A 21,008-nucleotide genomic window follows, 5' to 3' on the forward strand; every position below is an offset into this window, starting at 1 on the left:
TGTGAAATTTTGACTTCTACCTTATTTCCATGACAACCTCCTTAATATCAAGCAGCTAAAATGCACAAAACATGGGAAAGTGTGGAGAGTGTTTTACATTTTTCCCATCATGATTTGTGATCGATTTAAATGGGTGTCTTTTTTAAAATTGTTATGGTGCGTGGACCTTCCATCCATCCATTTTCTACCGCTTATAACCCTCGGGGTCGCGGGGGGCGCTGGAGCCTATCTCAGCTGCAATCGGGCGGAAGGCGGCGTACACCCTGGACAAGTAGCCACCTCATCGCAGGGCCAACACAGATAGACAGACAACATTCACACTCACATTCACACACTAGGGCCAATTTAGTGTTGCCAATCAACCTACCCCAGGTGCGTGGACCTTTTTTTTTTTTTTTATAATATCCACAAAGTTTATTGAGCAGGTTGTATTATGTGTGACATTTTGTGTTGGTCAGATTTCCTTTTTTTTTTTGCACCATGGCAAGGGAAGGTTGTTTGCATTTGGTCATACAAGTAAATGCTGCACATACATCTATTTAAAGCACAATGAAAGGTAATTGAACTTAATTACACACATTGTCCAAGAGATGGCAACCTAATAACAGCATCAAAATTATCAGACTTTTAAAATGAACGCGATCTCCCTGAGGCTAAGTATCCTTATCCTTATCTCGCGGGCCAAATTGTAGACGCTCGCAGGCTGTGAATTGGAAACGCCTGTACTAAAGCTTGGTGTGTACTGAAACGCATGCAAACTTGACAGGATTGCATTTCTTAAATGAGGAAAATAGCGAGCGCAATCTACTTAGCATGTCTGTCTTCATAAATATGCAGAATATATGTTGATTATCATTTGATTTATAAAAACTAAAACTCTTCTGCGGCCAATGTTTTTGCGTTTATATTTAGAATGTTCAAAGGGTACATGCAAACTAGGGATGTAACGATATGAAAATTTCCAAATCATGGTTACTCTGACCAAAATTATCACTGTCATTAATATTATTGCGGTATTGTTGAATGTGCTCAAAAAGTGAAAACTTGTAACCATTTTTTTTGTTTTGATTAACTAAAATACATAAACACACTTTAATAAGACCCACTATTTTTCATGTTTTTGCTTCTCATGCTTCACTGTTAGTGTTTCAGCCTTAATATTGTATCTGTTTTAATTGCTTAGCTTTTATTGTTTTAAGCATTGGTTTGCACTGCAGCACTTTAAGATGTATTTAAACGAAAAGTGTGTAACAAATAAAATATATTTAAACTATTTACTCTGTTCAGCGATCCTTGGACCCACTGCGAAAACCCCTTTGCCTTGTATTCCTAAGAGTATAGAACGATCACAACTTGTAGATTCAATGTGCACAACTGAATGGTTTAGTTACTCACACAGTAATGTCTTAATAACAGTTTAGATTAGGGTATGTCCTTTTTTAATGTGAAAAGACGTTAATATCTGTTGTGTTAATGTTAGCATTTAATTTAGGGAGAAATGAAGTGAAGTGAATTATATTTATATAGCGCTTTTCGCAAGTGACTCAAAGCGCTTGACATAGTGACACCCAATATCTAAGTTGCATTTAAACCAGTGTGAGTGGCACTGGGAGCAGGTTGGTAAAGTGTCTTGCCCAAGGACACAACGACAGTCACTAGGATGGCACAAGCAGGAATCGAACCTGCAACCCGCAAGTTGCTGGCACGGCCACTCTACCAACCGAGCTATACCGCACTTATCGATCTCAGTTTTTCAATTATTTTTATTCAAAATGGTAATACTAACTGTGGGGCTTCACGGTGGAAGAGGGGTTCATCTGCCTCACAAAACAAAAGTCCTGCAGTCCTGGGTTCAATCCCAGGCTTGGGATCATTCTGTGTGGAGTTTGCATGTTCTCCCTGTGAATGCGTGGGTTCCCTCCGGGTACTCTGGCTTCCTCCCACTTCCAAAGACATGCACTTGGGGATAGGTTGATTGGCAACACTAAATTGGCCCTAGTGTGTGAATGTGAGTGTGAATGTTGTCTGTCTATCTGTGTTGGCCCTGCGATGAGGTGGCGACTTGTCCAGGGTGTAACCCGCCTTCAGCCCAATTGTAGCTGAGATAGGTGCCAGCGCCCCCCGTGACCCCAAAAGGGAATAAGCGGTAGAAAATGGATGGATGGATGGAATACTAACTGTCGGGTGTTTTATCGCGGTAATCATTAATACTGTTCATTTTTACAACCCTAGTGCAAACTGGCACAGTTAAGTACACATGACAGCTTTAATTATGGTTGCATGTTCTCCTCACCTGTAGTAGATAAGCTTTCCAGGTGTTATTAAGTTTGCACGTGTTTTAGTACACGCAAAACTTAAGTAAACCAGGCCCTCAGTATGTTATCCGCAACACGTCTAGTCGTAGTAATAACAATTTTAGAGTTTGCAAACGTTAATTAACGTCTGTTATATCGATCAGACCCTAAATCAGTGGTTCTTAACCTTGTTTGAGATACCGAACCTCACCAGTTTCATATGCAATACACCGAACCCTTCTTTCGTGAAAAATAAGATGTTTTTTTTTTTTCAAATTCAAGACAGTTATGTATTTTTACTGGTGCACAAAATGAATTGTGCATCAACATCACCTTGTTCAAAGAACAAAACCAACACAGTGCATGAACTCACAACAAATTACACACATGCAAATCAGTCTGACTTCTGCTGTTGCCGTATACTTAAAGCCGATAGGGAGAAGTTTTTATTTACACGACGAGTCGGGTGTGTCTTGACCTCCGCGGTGGAGGCACCGTAGAACCCCTGAGGCTGATTCACCGAACCCCTAAGGTTCGATCGAACCCAGGTTAAGAACCACTGCTCTAAATGTAGTAAAGTGTACTATCTTACGATCAAGGATGTCAACAATTTCATGACTGTGGAATGTCAGTTTGTGCTTTACTGCAGTATTGTTTTACATTAAGTTTTATTTTAATGAATGAAATGGAAGGCCTTTGCAGCAGAGTCGCATCCGACACGTTGATTAAATGCACTTGATTAAAAAAAAAGTCAGGCGAGCCTCGGCTGAGAAGGGAAATTCCAATGTAAATCACTGCAGCCTGACTGCATGACATTGTAACCATGGCGACTGCTTTCAGCAATCCGACAGCGCTTCAGATAATACATCAGGTTTACTACTGGCAGATTCATCAGAGTCCGTCAGAGGCAAATTGCTTGACAGTCTATGTTTCAGTGAAGCATTACAGCAGCAACAAACAACAACCAACTGAAGACACTGAAAAAATATATAATTCTAATTCTACAAAGTTAAACAATGAAGTAGGGCTGAGCGATATATCGAATATACTCGATATATCGCGGGTTTGTCTCTGTGCGATATAGAAAATTACTATATCCTGTTATTCGAGTATATGTTCTCACGCAGTTGCTTTTAGCTGCGGGCATTAAACTACAGGCTTTTCTCACTCTTTCTTGTCTCTGCTTCTCAATGAGAAGTAAAACAAGCGCACCTTCTTACATACGTAACATAAGTACACGCCCTCGCGGAGCAAAGAGGTAGCGGGATGGGTAACGTTAGCTGTGGTACGAGTGGTAATACGAGAGAAAGAAGGTGCGAATCTGGTAACAAATGAAGAATTAATTCCCAAGAAAAACAGCACAGGGTCAATCATCTGGCGGTGGTTTGGCTTCAAGCGGGAATATGTCAAACAGACAACCGTAATACTTCAAGTGTGGGGCAAAAACTTTGCTACAAAAAGTAGCATTACTGCTAATATGTAGCATCATTTGAAAAGTCACCCGCTAGAGAATGAAGATTGATTGATTGAGTGCTTCAAAACTCTGCATGTCAACATCTCTGTTTGGTACCACACCAACAAAATGCAGAGGCAACCATTTCCAGATCAACACCGTATGAAAAAATATGTCGACAAAAAAAGTTGATTACGTCCGCAGTAACCTACCACATAGCGAAGGACATACACTATTTGATTTCCTATTATGCAGCTCTTTTTTTTTTTGACAGTTATTGAAATATTTTGTGTGACATCATGCACAAAAGTGCACTTTATTTGTATTAAACTATTGTAGTGGCGTTCTGTACAAAAAGTGCACTTTAATTTAGTGTTGTTTTGATGTCATCTTAGTGACATCATGCACAAAAGTGCAATAATAGCTTGTTTTAAAATGTCTCTGACAATCTTGCACTTTCTGTTTTGGAAATGACATGAATATTTGTGCCACTGCTTAATAACTGTTTAACAAATACAGTTTTGGTCAATTGACTTAGTTGTGATTCCCCTCTTTGCATGAAAGTTAAAAATGAGCATATATTGATGTAGTATGAACAAGATTGTTTTAATGTAGACACATAGAATCATCATACTGCTGTGATTATATGCATCAAGTGTTAAGTCAAGGCTAAAGCAAAATATCGAGATATATATCGTGTATCGGGGACATGGTCTGAAAATATTGAGATATTAAAAAAAGGCCATATAGCACAGCCCTACAATGGAGTACGTAAAAGTAACATTTTAGTTTGTAAAAATCTAAGTTTTTTAGCACTTGCATGATTATTTTCACTATAATTCGCTATGACAACAGAATGCAGTGCATGGTATGTTGCGTGCATGCTAAGAATTAGAAAATCAGAATTGATTCGCAGGATTTGAACAAGTGTGCCAAAATCTGTTGACAAAGGCAGCATTCAGGTGTCAAATGATCATTGAAGGCCATCTAAAAAGACAGCAGAAGCAGAAGAAAGCGATGAAAGGCTGATTTCAGTATTATGTGGAAATGTCAAAACAGTGCTAGGCATTAGAAAAGGTGGAAAGTTGGTCAACGTTTTTGAACAGGTAGAAAGAAAGAGATGGCAGCAACAAATACATAAATTGCGGGGAAAAGGTGGTTTTCTTTAACATTATGTATCAATTGTCAATTTCCGCTCAAATTAAACAGCACTTGAAAACACTGCTAAATCTTGCCATTGCAGTGCGACATTCCCTGTGTTCTGTATTGCCGGCTGACAAGTGGCTAGCAGCTAATTATGTGTCTCTATATACAGTGTGGAACAACACCACGAAACTAATAATAATAATAAAAAAATAAACAGCATTTCTTGATATTTTAGCTGTCATCTACAAGTAGTATATCACTGGAGGACGAGGCTAAACATGTTATACACCAAGAGCAAACCAGGAGAGTGCATGCTAATAGCTGAGCTAACTGCTAAGCTTGCTTAGCAAATGTTCAAGAAGTTTAGATAGAACCACGTTACAGCATAAAGTAAGCAGTTTGTCACGGCGCGGATTCGAACCCATGAACTGAGTGTCACAGTTCCTCCTCTTGCAGCGACAAGCCTGCAGACAATCGGCAATCTGCACACCTGTGACTGATGAGGGCGAGCTGGATAAAGGACCAGTGGACCCAAGGATCAATGCGGGAACTTAGTTACCTCTTGTCTTCCCCTTCGAGATCTCCCGTTGTTTACCCTGTGTTTTGGACTGCCTTCCTCGATTCCCTACCCTCGCCTGAACACGGATCTAGCCTCTTCTCTCCTGCCCTGGATCATCTACCTGCCTCTCGGACTGCCTTGTTCCTTCACTCTCGACAACATTTGGTAACACACACTTCAGTTAACCTTACACATAGCCTCACATACACACTCCTGGGTTTTTTGTGACACACTCCATTTCCTTAGTTTAGTTTATTAGCCAGTATTGTTAATTATTATTGTTATATAAAAATTGACTTAGCTAGTATTGTTAGTTATTATTATTAGATATAAAAAATTATTGTACATAATTCCCTGGTGTCTGTTGCCGTCATCTCCCCTTAGTCAAACACAGCACAGTTATTAACAAGAAATTAGAGAGTAGATTAATAAAAAGTAGCGGGAGGATAAAATAACAACAACTGTTGGTGTGTCAGCAAAGTTGACACGTAAGAGGGTGGATTGATCCACAAATTGGTGGTGTTTACTGTTGATAGATGGATCTTTATTGTCATTGCACAAGTACAACGAAATGTAATTTGTATCATAAACCCGTTCAAGATAAGACAACCATTGTACAGGATTACAGAATGGGAATGCTGATGAGTCGCCTATTACGGCACCCCATAAAACTTGGGAAAAAAGTAGACGCTGGGTCTGACGCTGAGTAAAAATAAGTACATCTCAGACTGGAGTGACAAAAAAACTCCATAGCACAGCACATAAAAATATTAAGAAATACAACTCAAGACTTGCAACGAGTGATGAGGGGGCGGGCATCCGCCTGAAGCTGCTCAGTTTCCATGAAGCGTTGAAAGCGTGGGATTGGGGTGATGTGTGTGTGTGTGCCGTATACTTTTCGTGGATGCATATGTGTAAGCCTGCCGCGTGTCTATGTCGCACGACCTTGGTGCTCTCGCAAGCGCAATGGCACAGCCAGTCAGTCCAACAAAAGACAACAACTACGGATTTGTCTACGATAGAAGGAGTTTGTTGCGTCTTCACTGCATTGTCCTTCGAGAGAGTCTCGCAGTAGAGACCTTGCCAAGTTGCTTGCAGCCAGGGAAAACAATCCAGATTAAAAATGTTTGTGTTTGAGCAAGCGAAAATACATTTAAATTAAATCAAATGAATTAAATGAGATAATCGTGTTTGCTTTTGCTTAGTTATTGTGTACTATTGACTTTGTTTTTCTCAAACAATTGTATTTAATAAAGCGAATAAGGGACTAACTTAAATATGCTGATATTGATTAACTGTCAATAGTACTCACCATAAATATATTGACCAATTTACAGTTAACACATGTGATCAGTATTGGTAATGGTATCGACCGATCTTACTCATGGATAAATGGTATTGGAATCAGTAGGGCTGGAGGATTATGCCAATAATAATAATCACGATTATTTTGACTAACACTGTTATCACGATTAATTAAACCATTATTAAATCATTTGAAAAAATGAGTATTTATTGTAACTCAACTTTAAATATTGTTTTAATGAATAAATTAGTAACGAATAAACCACAAAAAGTATCATCATAATAATAATAAAAATAATAGTAATACCAATACATTTAAATAACAATAGCAATATAGAAAACAAGAAAAATCTGTTTTTCTGTTTTAACTGTTTTTATTTCAATTTTTTTGCCCATTACACTTATTTTAACACCATAGAGCGGGTGGTTGGGAACCTTTTTGGCTGAGGGAGCCAAAAAGCCAAATATTTAAAAATGTATTTCCCTAAGAGCCATATAATTTTTTTTTTTACACTGAACAAAACTAAACGTGTGCATTTTTAAGTAAGACCAACATATCTAGAGTATAATAGGTCTCTTATTCTTTGTAATAACATTGTTATTCTCGAGCTAACTGTGGAGGGTGTTTGGCCTGCTGGCCTGCAGCGAACTGGGGTGTGCCAGGACCGGCCTCAAAATCAGCGACAGGTGCGTAGATGGCCCACCTGGGCCTCGTTATCTAATCACCGGTCGCTCTGTTATAAGCAGCAGCCAGGAGGAGAGACGGGGTTGGGGCTGGAGCCAGAGCGCGAGCGAAAACGAAAGAGAAAAATACAATTGCTGGAAAGGAACTGAGAGACTTATTGAAAAATAAAACAATATTGTAACCCTGAAACAGGCTCTCATGTTGGTCTTGGTGGTCTGACAAACCCCAGGAGGGCAAGCCCTACACTAACCAAGAATAAATAAATAACTTCTTACCATTAACACAAATTCTTGAACGGGTGCGGTAGAAAACAGATGGATGGATTAAAAATGCATGAGAATGTTTTATATTTTGAACATTATTTTTAACACTTTGATTACAAGTGGAATCATTCATTACTTATCATATTAAGCAATGTCCGCTAAGATTTATCCGAAAGCCAGATGCAGTCATCAAAAGAGCCACATCTGGCTCGCGAGCCATAGGTTCCCTACCCCTGCCATAGAGTGTGTGCTATTCGTGTAAAATAAAATGTAATAAGTTGTTGATTAAATGCAATAATCCTCACATTTACTGGTGCAAAAAATCTTTACCGCTTTGTCCCTTTTGGGGCGCGAGGGTGGCTGGAACCTATCCCAGCTGCATTCCTAGCAGATGTATTTCACATTGGTGAATTTATGACTTATTTAAAATATTATTCATAATAACGAAGTATTCCAAAAAAAATATTCTGTTCCACTTGCCTGTTGGAAAATTCAGTAAAAATAAACATGTATTCTTTGTGGGACAAAATCTGATTTTTTTCCTTTTTTTAAGTAACATTGTGAGCATCGGTAAAGATTAAAATTAAACGAGTTAGTAAGTTTAAATGACTATCCTGTATTCTTGAAAAAATGTTGATGTTTTTATAACAACTTTAGAGTCTGACACCAGAAAAACCAACAAGCAAAAAATGCTGCAGTGCTGGCACAATTCCACATGTCTCCCGAGTATTTATGGCATCTGTAGCCGGTCAGCTCATTTTCAGAACGATACTTTTATATTTCCATGCATGTAGTATTTCTAGTAATAAAGTCATTTCCCGATAATCTTACAGTCTCTTCTTCTACGCTTAAAATTGACAGCACTGCAGCTGTAGTCCTGCTAGAAACCTGCCTCACGGAACCTCCTATTTTTGAATTATGTATGCGACAAACCATAAACCTCAATATTCACCAACCAACGCTAGGAGAATATGACCGTGACCAATCGCACAAACGTTTCTCTGAGATCCTGCAGCTTTTTGCCTTTCAGTAATGGTTGCCTCCCTGCTGCAGTCTGGCGACGATGTTGTACTGCTACCGCACAGCCATTTGTTTCCATGACATGATGTGGCGCACACTGGTCAATACATGCAAATGAACACAATCAAACACTTCAGCGATACGGCATCCAGAAACCTGACAAAGCACCCCACATCTCTTCCATACTTAAAGGGGAACATTAACACAATTTCAGAAAGGTTAAAACCAATGATGGTTAAAAAAAAATTCAAAATTTTACCCATCATGGAATATCCCGAAAAAAGGCTTTAAAGTGCCCGATTTTCGCTATCTGTAAATCCACCCGTCCATTTTCCTGTGACGTCACTGCGTGACGCCAATACAAACAAACATGGGATAGAACAGAAAGATATAGCGACATTAGCTCGGATTCAGACTCGGATTTCAGCGGCTTAAGCAATTCAACAGATTACGCATTTATTGAAACGGATGGTTGGAGTGTGGGCAGATAGCGAAACGAAATTGAAGAAGAAACTGAAGCTATTGAGCGAATAGCTATTGGAGCTATTCGCTCAATAAAGCTATTCGGCGATCGCCTTCTAACCAACGATTGCATCTTTTGACCACTGGAGCAACATAAATCCGTCGATTGGTAAGTGTTTGTTTGGCATTAAATGTGGGGGGACGGAAAGGCTGGATGCAAATATAGCTACAAATGTACATACAGATTGCCTAAATAGCATGTTAGCATCGATTAGCTGGCAGTCATGTCGTGACCAAATATGTCTGATTAGCACATAAGTTAATAACATCAACAAAACTCACCTTTGTGATTTTGTTGACTTTATCGTTGGAAATGCATCTGCTTTGAGTGTGGCATGATATCCACACATGTCTGTCGTAGCATCGCTATCGTCGGTAAAATGTGCAGAACAAACGAGGGACTTTCGCATCTTTTGACACTGGTGCAACTTGAATCCGTCGATTGGTATGTGTTTGTTTGGCATTAAATGTGGGTGGAGGGAAAGGCTGGATGCAAATATAGCTACAAATGAGGCATAACGATGCAATATGTACATACAGCTAGCCTAAATAGCATGTTAGCATCAATTAGCATGGCGTGCTAATCGATGCACACTCCACGTAAGTCAACTTGAATCCGTCCCTGATCGTGTTGTTACACCCTCCGACAACACACCGACGAGGCATGATGTCTCCAAGGTACGGAAAACAGTCAAAAAAACAGAAAATAACAGAGCTGATTTGACTTGTGTGTGTAATGTCTTTGAGAAAATGGCGGATCGCTTCCTGTTGTGACGTCACGGGTGAAAGGTTATTGCTCCGACAGCGAACTATTGAAAGGCGTTTAAATCGCCAAATTCACCCTTTAAGAGTTCGGAAATCGGTTAAAAAAACATATGGTCTTTTTTCTGCAACATCAAGGTATATATTGGCGCTTACATAGGTCTGGTGATAATGTTCCCCTTTAAATATATAATATGGTGGAGTGGGAAGGGCCGGAAATGGATCAGCTTTTATTTTCCTATTGATTGATTGAAACTTTTATTAGTAGATTGCACAGTACAGTACATATTCCGTACAAGTGACCACTGAATGGTAACACCCGAATAAGTCCACGTTAATCAATTCATGGTAACTTTGATTACTACAATACAATGTTTCGCCTGTCCCAACTAGCGTGTTTTTCCGGATTATGTTGCGCACCGGCATATAAACCACACCCACCAAATTTGGTGAATTTAATAAACTGAAACAATACAAAAAGAAAATCATTGTATGTTAATCATACTAACACAGACACTTGTAAACGTGTTAGCAAGTTAGTTCTAGCAAACAAAGCTAGCTTCATCACATCAACACGCTTCTGATTCTAAGTGAAGTGAATTGTGAAGTGAATTATATTTATATAGCGCTTTTCTCAAGTGACTCAAAGCGCTTTACATAGTGAAAACCCAATATCTAAGTTACATTTAAACCAATGTGGGTGGCACTGGGAGCAGGTGGGTAAAGTGTCTTGCCCAAGGACATAACGGCAGTGACTAGGATGGCGGAGCGGGGATCGGACCTGGAACCCTCAGGTTGGTGGCACGGGCACTTTATCAACCGAGCTATACCGCCCCGAGAAACTAATTGACACTATTACCGATCTAATTTGATGTCATTCATTTCTGAAAAGTTTTTGATGACACGCCAACTTAATCAAAACGGTAATCATGGAATTCAGCACAATAGATTTAGCTCTCATCCTCAGGGACAACAAATGCTGTGCGCGCAGGAGAAAGCCCTGGAGGCTAAATAATGAAGGCTCATGATGATGCATTTCCCCCTCTTGTCTACTTGTGTATGCACTCAGTGACTAGGCTGCAGTGGGACCAAAACATCATCTATATTTCCGCCATGTGATACCGCCTGCAAACGGTGGCGCACTTCCTCGACGCAAGCAACCCTCAAGTACGACAGCAATTAGCGGGCTGTCAGGCGGGAATTGCTAATATTTTCCACGAGGAGCCACAGAAAAGAAGACGGCACCTCGTTTTAGTAGCGGAACTGTTGTGTAGCCATACATACCTTGAAAAATATTACCACCTTGTGGCGCCAGCGTAAGCAAACAGAGAGGAAGGACAGAAGACAGTTTTTGAGACGGAGGAGGATTCGAGGTGGAGCCGCGGAACCAAAGGGGCAGTGATATCGTACATGAGAAAAGGGATGGGGGTCAAGTGCATGATGGCCAGAAATGAGGGTATTTCACACTGAATCCTGACACTGGATTCTTAACAAATACACACATATCATATAGTTTTCTTTTTGGTAGCTTTTGGCATATTCGCCTAAAAAATTTAAAAAAATTTAGTAACAGGTAATACCCCAAATCTGGTGTATAATGACAAAGTGTCATGCAAGTGGAATTTCTCTGTTCAGATTAGAGACAGAGAGTACCAACAGTCTTAATGTGGCATAAACACAAGGAATTAGATGATTCTGTGCTCAAATGAGTTCAGGTTAATCATGTATGAGAGGGAAATGCCCAGTACAGCATCCTAAACTGTTTTCCACATTCAGATGCTGGTGGACGGGGAGTAGTTCTCACATATTCTGTTTTTTGTCGTGCTGTGCTGTTAAGACTGTTAGAACTTGATTTGTTGGTGTAATTAGTTGGGCATGCTGGGACATTGAAGAGATAACAGTAATTAAAAAAACGTCGGGGGAAATATGATGGTAGACAGGGGCAAATGCTCCCAGTACAGAAAGAATCCAAAACTAAATCACACAAGCACCATGCAACGGGAAAATGTATCCATGAAAACAGTATCAAAGACATCGAATATCAGAGAATAATAATCTATTTCACCCTGTAGTGACCAGACTTACCAAATAAAAAAAACCCAACGTAAACAAGAAATACACAACATGTTTTTGTCTACCATTGTCTAGCATCATCCCTATTGCCCACTACTGCCACCCGCTGTTAAAACTTTTAAACTATATGTTACTATTTTGTCAAAATTGTCGAAATAAATACTGTATGGCTGGGTCGGGGAACTTACAAACCCCGTTTCCATATGAATTGGGAAATTGCGTTAGATGTAAATATAAACGGAATACAATGATTTGCAAATCCTTTTCAACTCAAATTCAATTGAATGCACTACAAAGACAAGATATTTGATGTTCAAACTCATAGACTTTAATTACCTTAGAATTTCCTGGCTGCAACACGTGCCAAAGTAGCTGGGAAAGGGCATGTTCACCATGGTGCCTAATGGTGCCTTCACAAATGTGTAAGTTACCCATGCCTTGGGCACTAATACACCCCCATACCATGACAGATGCTGGCTTTTGGACTTTGCGTCGATAACAGTCTGGATGGTTCGCTTCCCCTTTGGTCCGGATCACACAATGTTGAATATTTCCAAAAACAATTCGTCCAGAGAACACTTTTCCACTTTGCATCCGTCCATCTTAGAAGATCTCGGGCCCAGAGAAGCCGGCGGCGCTTCTGGATGTTGTTGATAAATGGCTTTCGCTTTGCATAGTAGAGCTTTAACTTGCACATACAGATGTAGCGACCAACTGTATTTAGTGACAGTGGTTTTCTGAAGTCTTCCTAAGCCCATGTGGTGATATCCTTTAGAGATTGATGTCCGTTTTTGATACAGTGCCGTCTGAGGGATCGAAGGTGATGGTCATTCAATGTTGGTTTCCGGCCATGCCGCTTACATGGAGTGATTTCTACAGATTCTCTGAACCTTTTGATGATATTATGGACCGTAAATGTTGAAATCTCTAAATTTCTTGCAATTGCACTTTGATAAACGTTGTTCTTAAACTGTTTGATGATTTGCTTACGCAGTTGTGGACAAAGGGGTGTACCTCGCCCCATCCTTTCTTGTGAAAGACTGAGCATTTTTTGGGAAGCTGTTTTTATACCCAATCATGGCACCCACCTGTTCCCAATTAGCCTGCACACCAATGGGATGTTCCAAATAAGTGTTTGATGAGCATTCCTCAACTTTATCAGTATTTATTGCCAACTTTCCCATCTTCTTTGTCACGTTTTTATCAGTTTGAACATCAAATATGTTGTCTTTGTAGCATATGCAACTCAATATGGGTTGAAAATTATTTGCGAGTCATTGTATTCATTTTATATTTACATCTAACACAATTTCCCAATTGATAAGGAAACGGGGTTTGTAATTTAGCAGACAAATCCAGTCTTAAAATTTTGGTTACTGTACTTTTATGCTTCAATGTTTAAAATGTGAGAAGAAAGCCCTTTAAAACACTTGTGATTTGGGGCTACATAAATAAACATGGATTGATTGATTGAGAAAGTGTTTCGTCCTGCTGATTCAACCTACTAAAGTGTTGGTTGCACTTTATTCAAATGAGATGGGCATTGGCTATTGATTGTTGTTTATTTGTTTGTTTGTATGCATAATTCATCTCTAAATGATTCCCTTACAAGAAATAACCGGAATGTAGGAAACTTCACCTGCCATGTCCAGTATTTAGTATTTACATCAATGTCACACTGCTAGATTTTTTTTTTTTTTTTTTTTTTTAAAGTTACTGAATCGATATCAACTCACTGAATCATTTCGGAACGCATCGTTCTAAAAAATTATTGTCCTTAAATCATATTGGCAACAACAAATATCGAATCTAATTGAATCAATGTAAAAACAAATTGTTGCAGCCCTATTACGATTACATTAGTGCTTAATTTGGTCTCAAAAATGATGTTGACAAAAATATTATTTATTAGCAATAATTTGTGGGACAAAACATCACCCAGCAAAATGAGTGATCGGTTCAGACTTTGAAGAAAGTGCAACTAACCAATTCTAAAACCATGTCAAAAAAACGTAATAAGATCCAAACCAGGGATTTTGTGAACAGTCCTGTCACTAATATTTAGCTAGCATTCGGACCCTTCTCGATAAACTTTTTCAAAAAAGAGACGAGCAACAACTTTGAACTAGCAACATTTTCTGGACACTATTGGAGACTTTGCAATGAAAGCAAGATCTGATTGATGGATTTCGAGAACGGTCCCATCTCTAATATTTAGCTAGCATTCGGACCCTTCTCGATACCGTTTTTTGAAAAAGCGACAAGCAACAACTTTGAACGAGCGACATTTTTTGGACACTTTTGGAGATTCTGTAATAAAGGCATGTATTTTCTCTTCTCAACTACAGAAGATGGTTCATTTGTCATTTCTAACATATTTGTTTTGGTTTTCATGTTCAAATGGCACCCCAGCACTTGACATGGTCTAAGTGTTTTGTGGTTTAACATTAAATGTATAACATAATGTCCTTTCACTTTCAATGAATTCAGTCTGATGTTGCTTCTTGATGTCTTCGGTATTTGAATCAAATATAATTTCTACTTTAAGACAGTGTGGAGTTGCAAAGCGGACACTCCCAGCACATGCCCTTGTTCATCCAAACAGGCTACATTTGCAAGCATCTCATTGAATTATTCAGCAAGCGTTTTCCTCTGGGGGGAATCCACTTAGATGTCTGCACCAGCTATCAATACTGCAGTATCAGAGGGCTTGAGATTGAGTAAGATATACAGAAACAGAATCTGATGTATAGTATGGAAACATGGGCAACACCTTAAGTTGATTTATTGTGCATTTGGTGCATTATTAGACATGTTTTGGTTTCAAAGATCATCGCTGAAGCCGACAATAACAAACGGAAATCCACCACTCCTGATGGGCGCCAAAGAACACGACTCCAGTGGTTTTAATGCGCAGAAGGTGGAGTAAAACAGCACTCTGGCAGGGTACTTACTGAATGAATACAAGCAACTGCGTAAATATTTAATGGTTCAATGTGTAAACATACGGCTTATAGACTTTTGCGGCCGATATATGGAAAAACTTTTTCTTTCGATCTGATGCCGCTTGAGAGGTGTTGCAAAGAGGAACGGGCAAAGAGGAATGGGAGAAATTGCCAAAAATAGGTGTGCCAAGCTTGTGGCATGGTATTCAAAATAATTTAGGCTGTAATTGCTGCCAAAGGTGCATCAACAAGTATCGAGCAAAGGCTGTGAATATCTTTGTACATTAGATTTTTCTAGTTTTCTATTTTTAATAAATTTGCTAAATTAAAATACATTTAAAAAACACATTGTCATCATGGGTAGAATTTTGAGGACAAAAATGTATTAATTCCATTTTGGAATAAGGCTATAACGAAACAATGTGGGAAAAGTGAAGCGCTGTATCTATTAACGTGATGTGACCATGTCAGAACTACTGTGAGGGAAAGAACAAGCGCCCATATTTTATAAGTTTTTTTAGTTGAATTGTTGAGGCTCTGCTGAGGTTAATATGACCCATATCATTCTCTCATTCCCTTTTAAAGCAGCACACCAAGTCAAAGCAACCTGGCTGATAAAACTGAAATGATCTGCGACTCCTTAAATGTCAATCGTTTTGGAATACTATTAACTGTGATATATATAAGGCCTTCCTTATTACTACTGCAAATGTATGTATATATATATATATATATATATATATATGTATATCTATATATATATATATATATATATATATATATATATATATATATATGTATATATATATATGTATATGTGTATATATATATATATATATATATATATATATATATATATATATATATATATATATATATATATATATATTAGGGGTGGGCAAATTAGTGCGTTAATTATGAGTTAACTCATCAATCTAACGCCGATAATTATTTTATCGCACATTTGCGTATGTTGTTTTACATGCTTTTATTTTGTTAATGCCTTTTCTTAACAAGATGGCGTCGCCCGGCGTCGAGGGGCTATTGGTAAAGATAGAACATTTGGCAAAAATACCGGACAATTCTGCAAATTTCATGGCTGGCTTACAGCGTGGTCACTCCGGGATCACTTACGACCGCCAGACAATTCTGAATGTGGATAGATCGGCCGTTTTGGACTGAATGACGCGTGCTTGCTAGACCGGCTAGCTAGCATGGGAATACTTTGCCGGCTACATCCAGCGGCCTGTGAAGCAGCAGAGTATATGTGTTGTCTGTCTATTTATGAATAAAGCAGACCAGGAGTGTTGGCTGAGTTCTTAACGTTTGCTTTCAGAGCGTGCATATCACAACATACAAGATGCTGTCATGGCGACACAACCTATACCTGGCTTCCGCGCATGCTCGTCACTCCTGTTGCATGCTGGGTAGGGTAGTTCTTTTATTCCCTGGCTCATAACATCACAATATAGTACCATGTATATGATGCGTTCAGTTTATCAAAGCACCAAGCAAACAATCGGAAAATTCCCATCATATCAGTTCCTAAATATGGTCATAATTAATTTAAGTGCACAACGCAGAATAAACACAACATTATTAATATTGCTACTAAGGATTATTTGATAAAAAATTCCCTAAAACAGCCCACTACCTATCATATAGGTTTTTTTAAACATAAGATCCCTGATAAAAAAAATGTTTCTGCTGTTACCTCAGAAATTGCCTGTTCAGATGTTATGATTGTGGCTCAGAGATTTGTATGTAGATTATATTTATTTTCCATAACAAACAGGATAACTTAAATACCCTGGCAGTGGCAATAAGCTTAAATGTTTGTATTTACATTTTTTGAGTTGATTTTCATAAAATATGCTATTTAACTGCTACTGTTTAACAAGGACTGATTTAAATTGTGTTTGCACAACAAATGTTTTGGTGCTTTTGTTCATGTGAGAGAATATTCCAATAAAGGTGCACTACACACTACTTTTGATTTCATTATTGGGCTTTGCGTATACAATGCAGTTAATCGCGATTAATCAGAGAAATAGTGCGATTAACGTCGATTAAAATTTTTAATCGTTGCCCAGCCCTAATATATATATATATATATATATATATATATATATATATGTATATATATATATATATATATATATATATATATATATATTAATATATGTATATGTTAGGGGTGTAACGGTACACAAAAATGTCGGTTCGGTACGTACCTCGGTTTAGAAGTCACGGTTCGGTTCATTTTCAAACAGTAAGAAAACAACAAAATATAAATGTTTTGATTATTTATGTACCAAATTTGTAAACAATGGCTATATCCTTTTAACATTGGTAACACTATAATAATTCTGCCCACGTTAATGATCATTAAACTGCCTCAAGTGGTTGCTAAGATTAAATAAAATGACACAACTTTTCTTTCTTCTACATATAAAAAGTGCAACATTATACAGTTTCAAGTCAACTCATCATGCTTAATTTATTACAGCATTTGGGAAGCCTGTAATTGATCTTTATTATGTAAATATTACATTTGTATCAACATGTGATAGTGGGGACCCTGCCATTCAAAACTAGGCTGCTACATTACTAATGATTAATGTAACTACAGCTGAAAAAATAGTACAATAGCAATAGGGAGAGACTATTCATCCCTGAATACCATGGAGTTTATGTAGGCTTTATGATGCAGTTACATTATTATATCAAATATCACAGACAGAAACTCTTTATTTAACATAATGTCCTTTTTTGCTGCTTCAACACAGCTCAATCAACACAGAAAAAAGGTAAAGTGAAATAACAGACAGACAGGGCTTTGCTGTCGTACCCCCCCCCCCCCCCCCCCCACACACACACACACACATACACACACAAACACACAATCACACACACACACACGCTCTGAATACACACTGCTGATTGGCTCTTATCTCTCTAAATACGCACTGCTGATTGGCTGTTACTGCTTTGCGTGTAACCAATCAAATGGTTGTGTAGGTGGGACAATGCTGGGTGCTGTGTACTGACAGACACAGGTAGAATGGAGCGGAGCAGCTTGTTAAGACTTTAGCATAGGCGGCTACTTAATATTTTCGTGTGGAAACTCGTTCGGTACACCACCGAACCGGACCGAAACCCCCGTACCCAAACAGTTCAATACAAATACACGTACCGTTACACTCCTAGTATATATTAATATATGCATATCTATTTATTTATTTCACTGTGTTCAAAACACAAAGGGGCCTGATTTGCACGTAATAAAACATGTGCAAACTTGATAGCGTGACTTGTTATAGCTATTTCTAAATCACTAATCCTCGCCGCAATGGCAAAAAATAAACTACATTTCTTACAAGTATGATCCCTGCAGGATGGAAAAGTAGGAAGATACAATAGCTAACCGTTAAAGTTGGCTAGTGCTCCTGAAACAAATGGGTGGATCTATACAAATATCAACTGCAACGATACCAAGCGAGTACAACAGCTATATATAGTCGATGCTACAATGACAATATTGATATTATCTATCATCACATAATCTTTTGTCTTTTTTTATTGTTTATGAACTTGGGAACTACGTCCCTGGATAGAGGAGAACTTTGATTATGACCAATGTATGATTATGACCACAAATTGGAACAACTGATACAAAATTGACTGCACTACTTGGCAGCAACCAGCAGAGGTGCTACTGATTCGTAAGCTTTCACTTGCATTGTGCCTTTCAACCTTCAAGGCGCTTAAAAGTGCTTTCAGGCACAATTCGGAATTATCAACAATAAATATTCTTCCCAATAGAAAAATGGCATCAAACATTAAGAAAGATTGAAAATGTTTACGGTATTGACCTGAAGACATGAGACTATCGAACAAACATGAATTGTCTGATATTCCGGGACGACTTATACAGTAAAATGACCTTCCCCAAGCAAGTCGGAGCTTTTTTACCAGTCACACACACACACACACACACGCACACACACACACACACACATCTTTGACCTAGATAGAAGCAACTGTGGCTGAAAAGTTAGCAAACAAAAATGGAGAAGTTATGATTTTACAGATAAAGTAAGCAGTGACACTGAACAACAAAAATCATATTAGTTGTTTGAGGATAGGGTTGGGATTGTTAAATGCAGCCTGGAACTTTCTGCAAACAGCCTCAAACATCAGCAAATCTTTTCTTGGCCACAAAAGAGCGAGTGGGTGGTCGAACAGACACTGGAGCTGAGGAGGAAGATAACACTATTGAGCAGTAGAAATTTATGAGACCAGCAACCCACTGACTGTTAAGGAGAGAAAACAATAGCACATTAAATGTGCATAGATTTATTGAATCATTGTAGATTAAAGAGCAGCACCATTCTGCAAAAAATGTAAATAATTTTTTTCTTGCTTAGATTTGATATCACGATTCACTGGGACGATTTTTTTCACGTGTACACATTTGCTCGCACGCACATTCACATACAAGGACATGTGGTTTCTTTTTTTAATAAAGAAAGGCCATTGTTTTAATAATACAAATATATATTTATACAATATAATTATAATATAATACAAATATATGATTTTAATGATATAATTATAATCAAATGAAGTGTACAATTTTGCATCCTCTTCTACTGATGTTTTCCTCAAGATGCTGAAAGAGCAAGTAAAAACACAGGCTATGGTGTCTATAGGACAGGAGATGGAGTCCGGAAAGGGCAATTCCTTTATATCTATTTTTTGATCACGATGTTAACCATGTCAGTTTTGAAGAAATCATGGACCAGGTTGACAAAAACATGCATTTACGTAATCAGAATAACAGTTTTACATGCCTTTAGCCAGACTGTCTATAAGTGGCAATGGCCTTTAGTTCTGTGCAGGGTTCCCCTTACAGGTGGCGCACCGCCCTGGCAAAATAATAGCTGCCACACTCTAAACCTTTGGGTTTTTAAAATGAAAAGAAATTTAAGTCACATATTGTTTAAATGGATATATATATATATATATATATATATATATATATATATATATATATATATATATATATATATATACATATACATATACATATATATATATATGTATATATATATATATATTGGGGGTGTAACGGTACATGTATTTATATTGAACCGTTTTGGTACAGGGGTTCCAGTTCGGTGCGGAGGAGTACCGAACGAGTTCCACACGAACATATGAAGTAGCCGCATATGCTAAACTCTTAACAAGCTACGTTCTGCCTGCGTCTCTGTCTGTACACAGCACCATGCATTGTCCCTCCCACACAACCATCTGATTGGTTACAACCGTAGCGGTAACAACCCAATCAGCAGTGCGTATTCAGAGCGCTTGTCGTCAGCGCTTCAGCGTCGAGCAGATAGGTCTTTAGCAGGGGCGCAACGGACTCCCCCCAAATTATACTAAACACTTCCAAGTCAACTACTTTCTTAACATCACTATGAGCCCGTTGACATTCGAGAAACAAACAGCAGCTCAGCTCACTCGCAGTACTTGTGTGAGGTGAAGGCTAGTTAGCTTTTAGCGTAACGTTAGCTCATTTTGCTGTATGTGTGTGTTTGCGCGTGTGTGTTACGAACAGTGTTGATTGAGGTGTGTTGTAGCAGCAAAAAAGGACATTATATTAAATGAAGAGTTTCTGTCTCTGATAGTGTATATAATAATGTAAGTGCATCATAAAGCCTGCATGAACTCCATGGTGTTCAGGGATGAATAGTCTCTCCTATTGCGATTGTACTATTTTTTCAGCTATAGTTACATTAATCATTAGTAATGTAGCAGCCTGGCTTTGAATGGCAGGGTCCCTGCTATCACATGTTGATACAAATATAACATTTACATAATAAAAATCAACAACAAGCTTCCCAAATGCTGTAATAAATTAAGCATGATGAGTTGACTTGAAACTGTTTAATGTTGCACTTTTTATATGCAGAAGA

General features: G+C 38.3%; 1 protein-coding gene across 3 annotated transcripts in view; it reads right to left on the reverse strand.

Annotated features, from left to right (window-relative positions):
• Positions 1–21,008, reverse strand: part of LOC133541071 (vesicle-fusing ATPase) — a 104,700-nt gene that overhangs the window by 55,976 nt on the left and 27,716 nt on the right. For 2 of the 3 annotated variants that reach the window (XM_061884154.1, XM_061884155.1), the window contains exon 2: positions 11,294–11,311. The exons of the other annotated variant lie outside the window; for it this stretch is intronic. In XM_061884154.1, coding sequence (XP_061740138.1) covers positions 11,294–11,311 — 18 coding nt within the window. The remainder of the gene's footprint in view (positions 1–11,293; positions 11,312–21,008) is intronic. 3 annotated transcript variants of the gene reach the window in all.

Source organism: Nerophis ophidion, linkage group LG23, assembly GCF_033978795.1.
Source record: "Nerophis ophidion isolate RoL-2023_Sa linkage group LG23, RoL_Noph_v1.0, whole genome shotgun sequence".
NCBI classification, from domain to species: domain Eukaryota; kingdom Metazoa; phylum Chordata; class Actinopteri; order Syngnathiformes; family Syngnathidae; genus Nerophis; species Nerophis ophidion.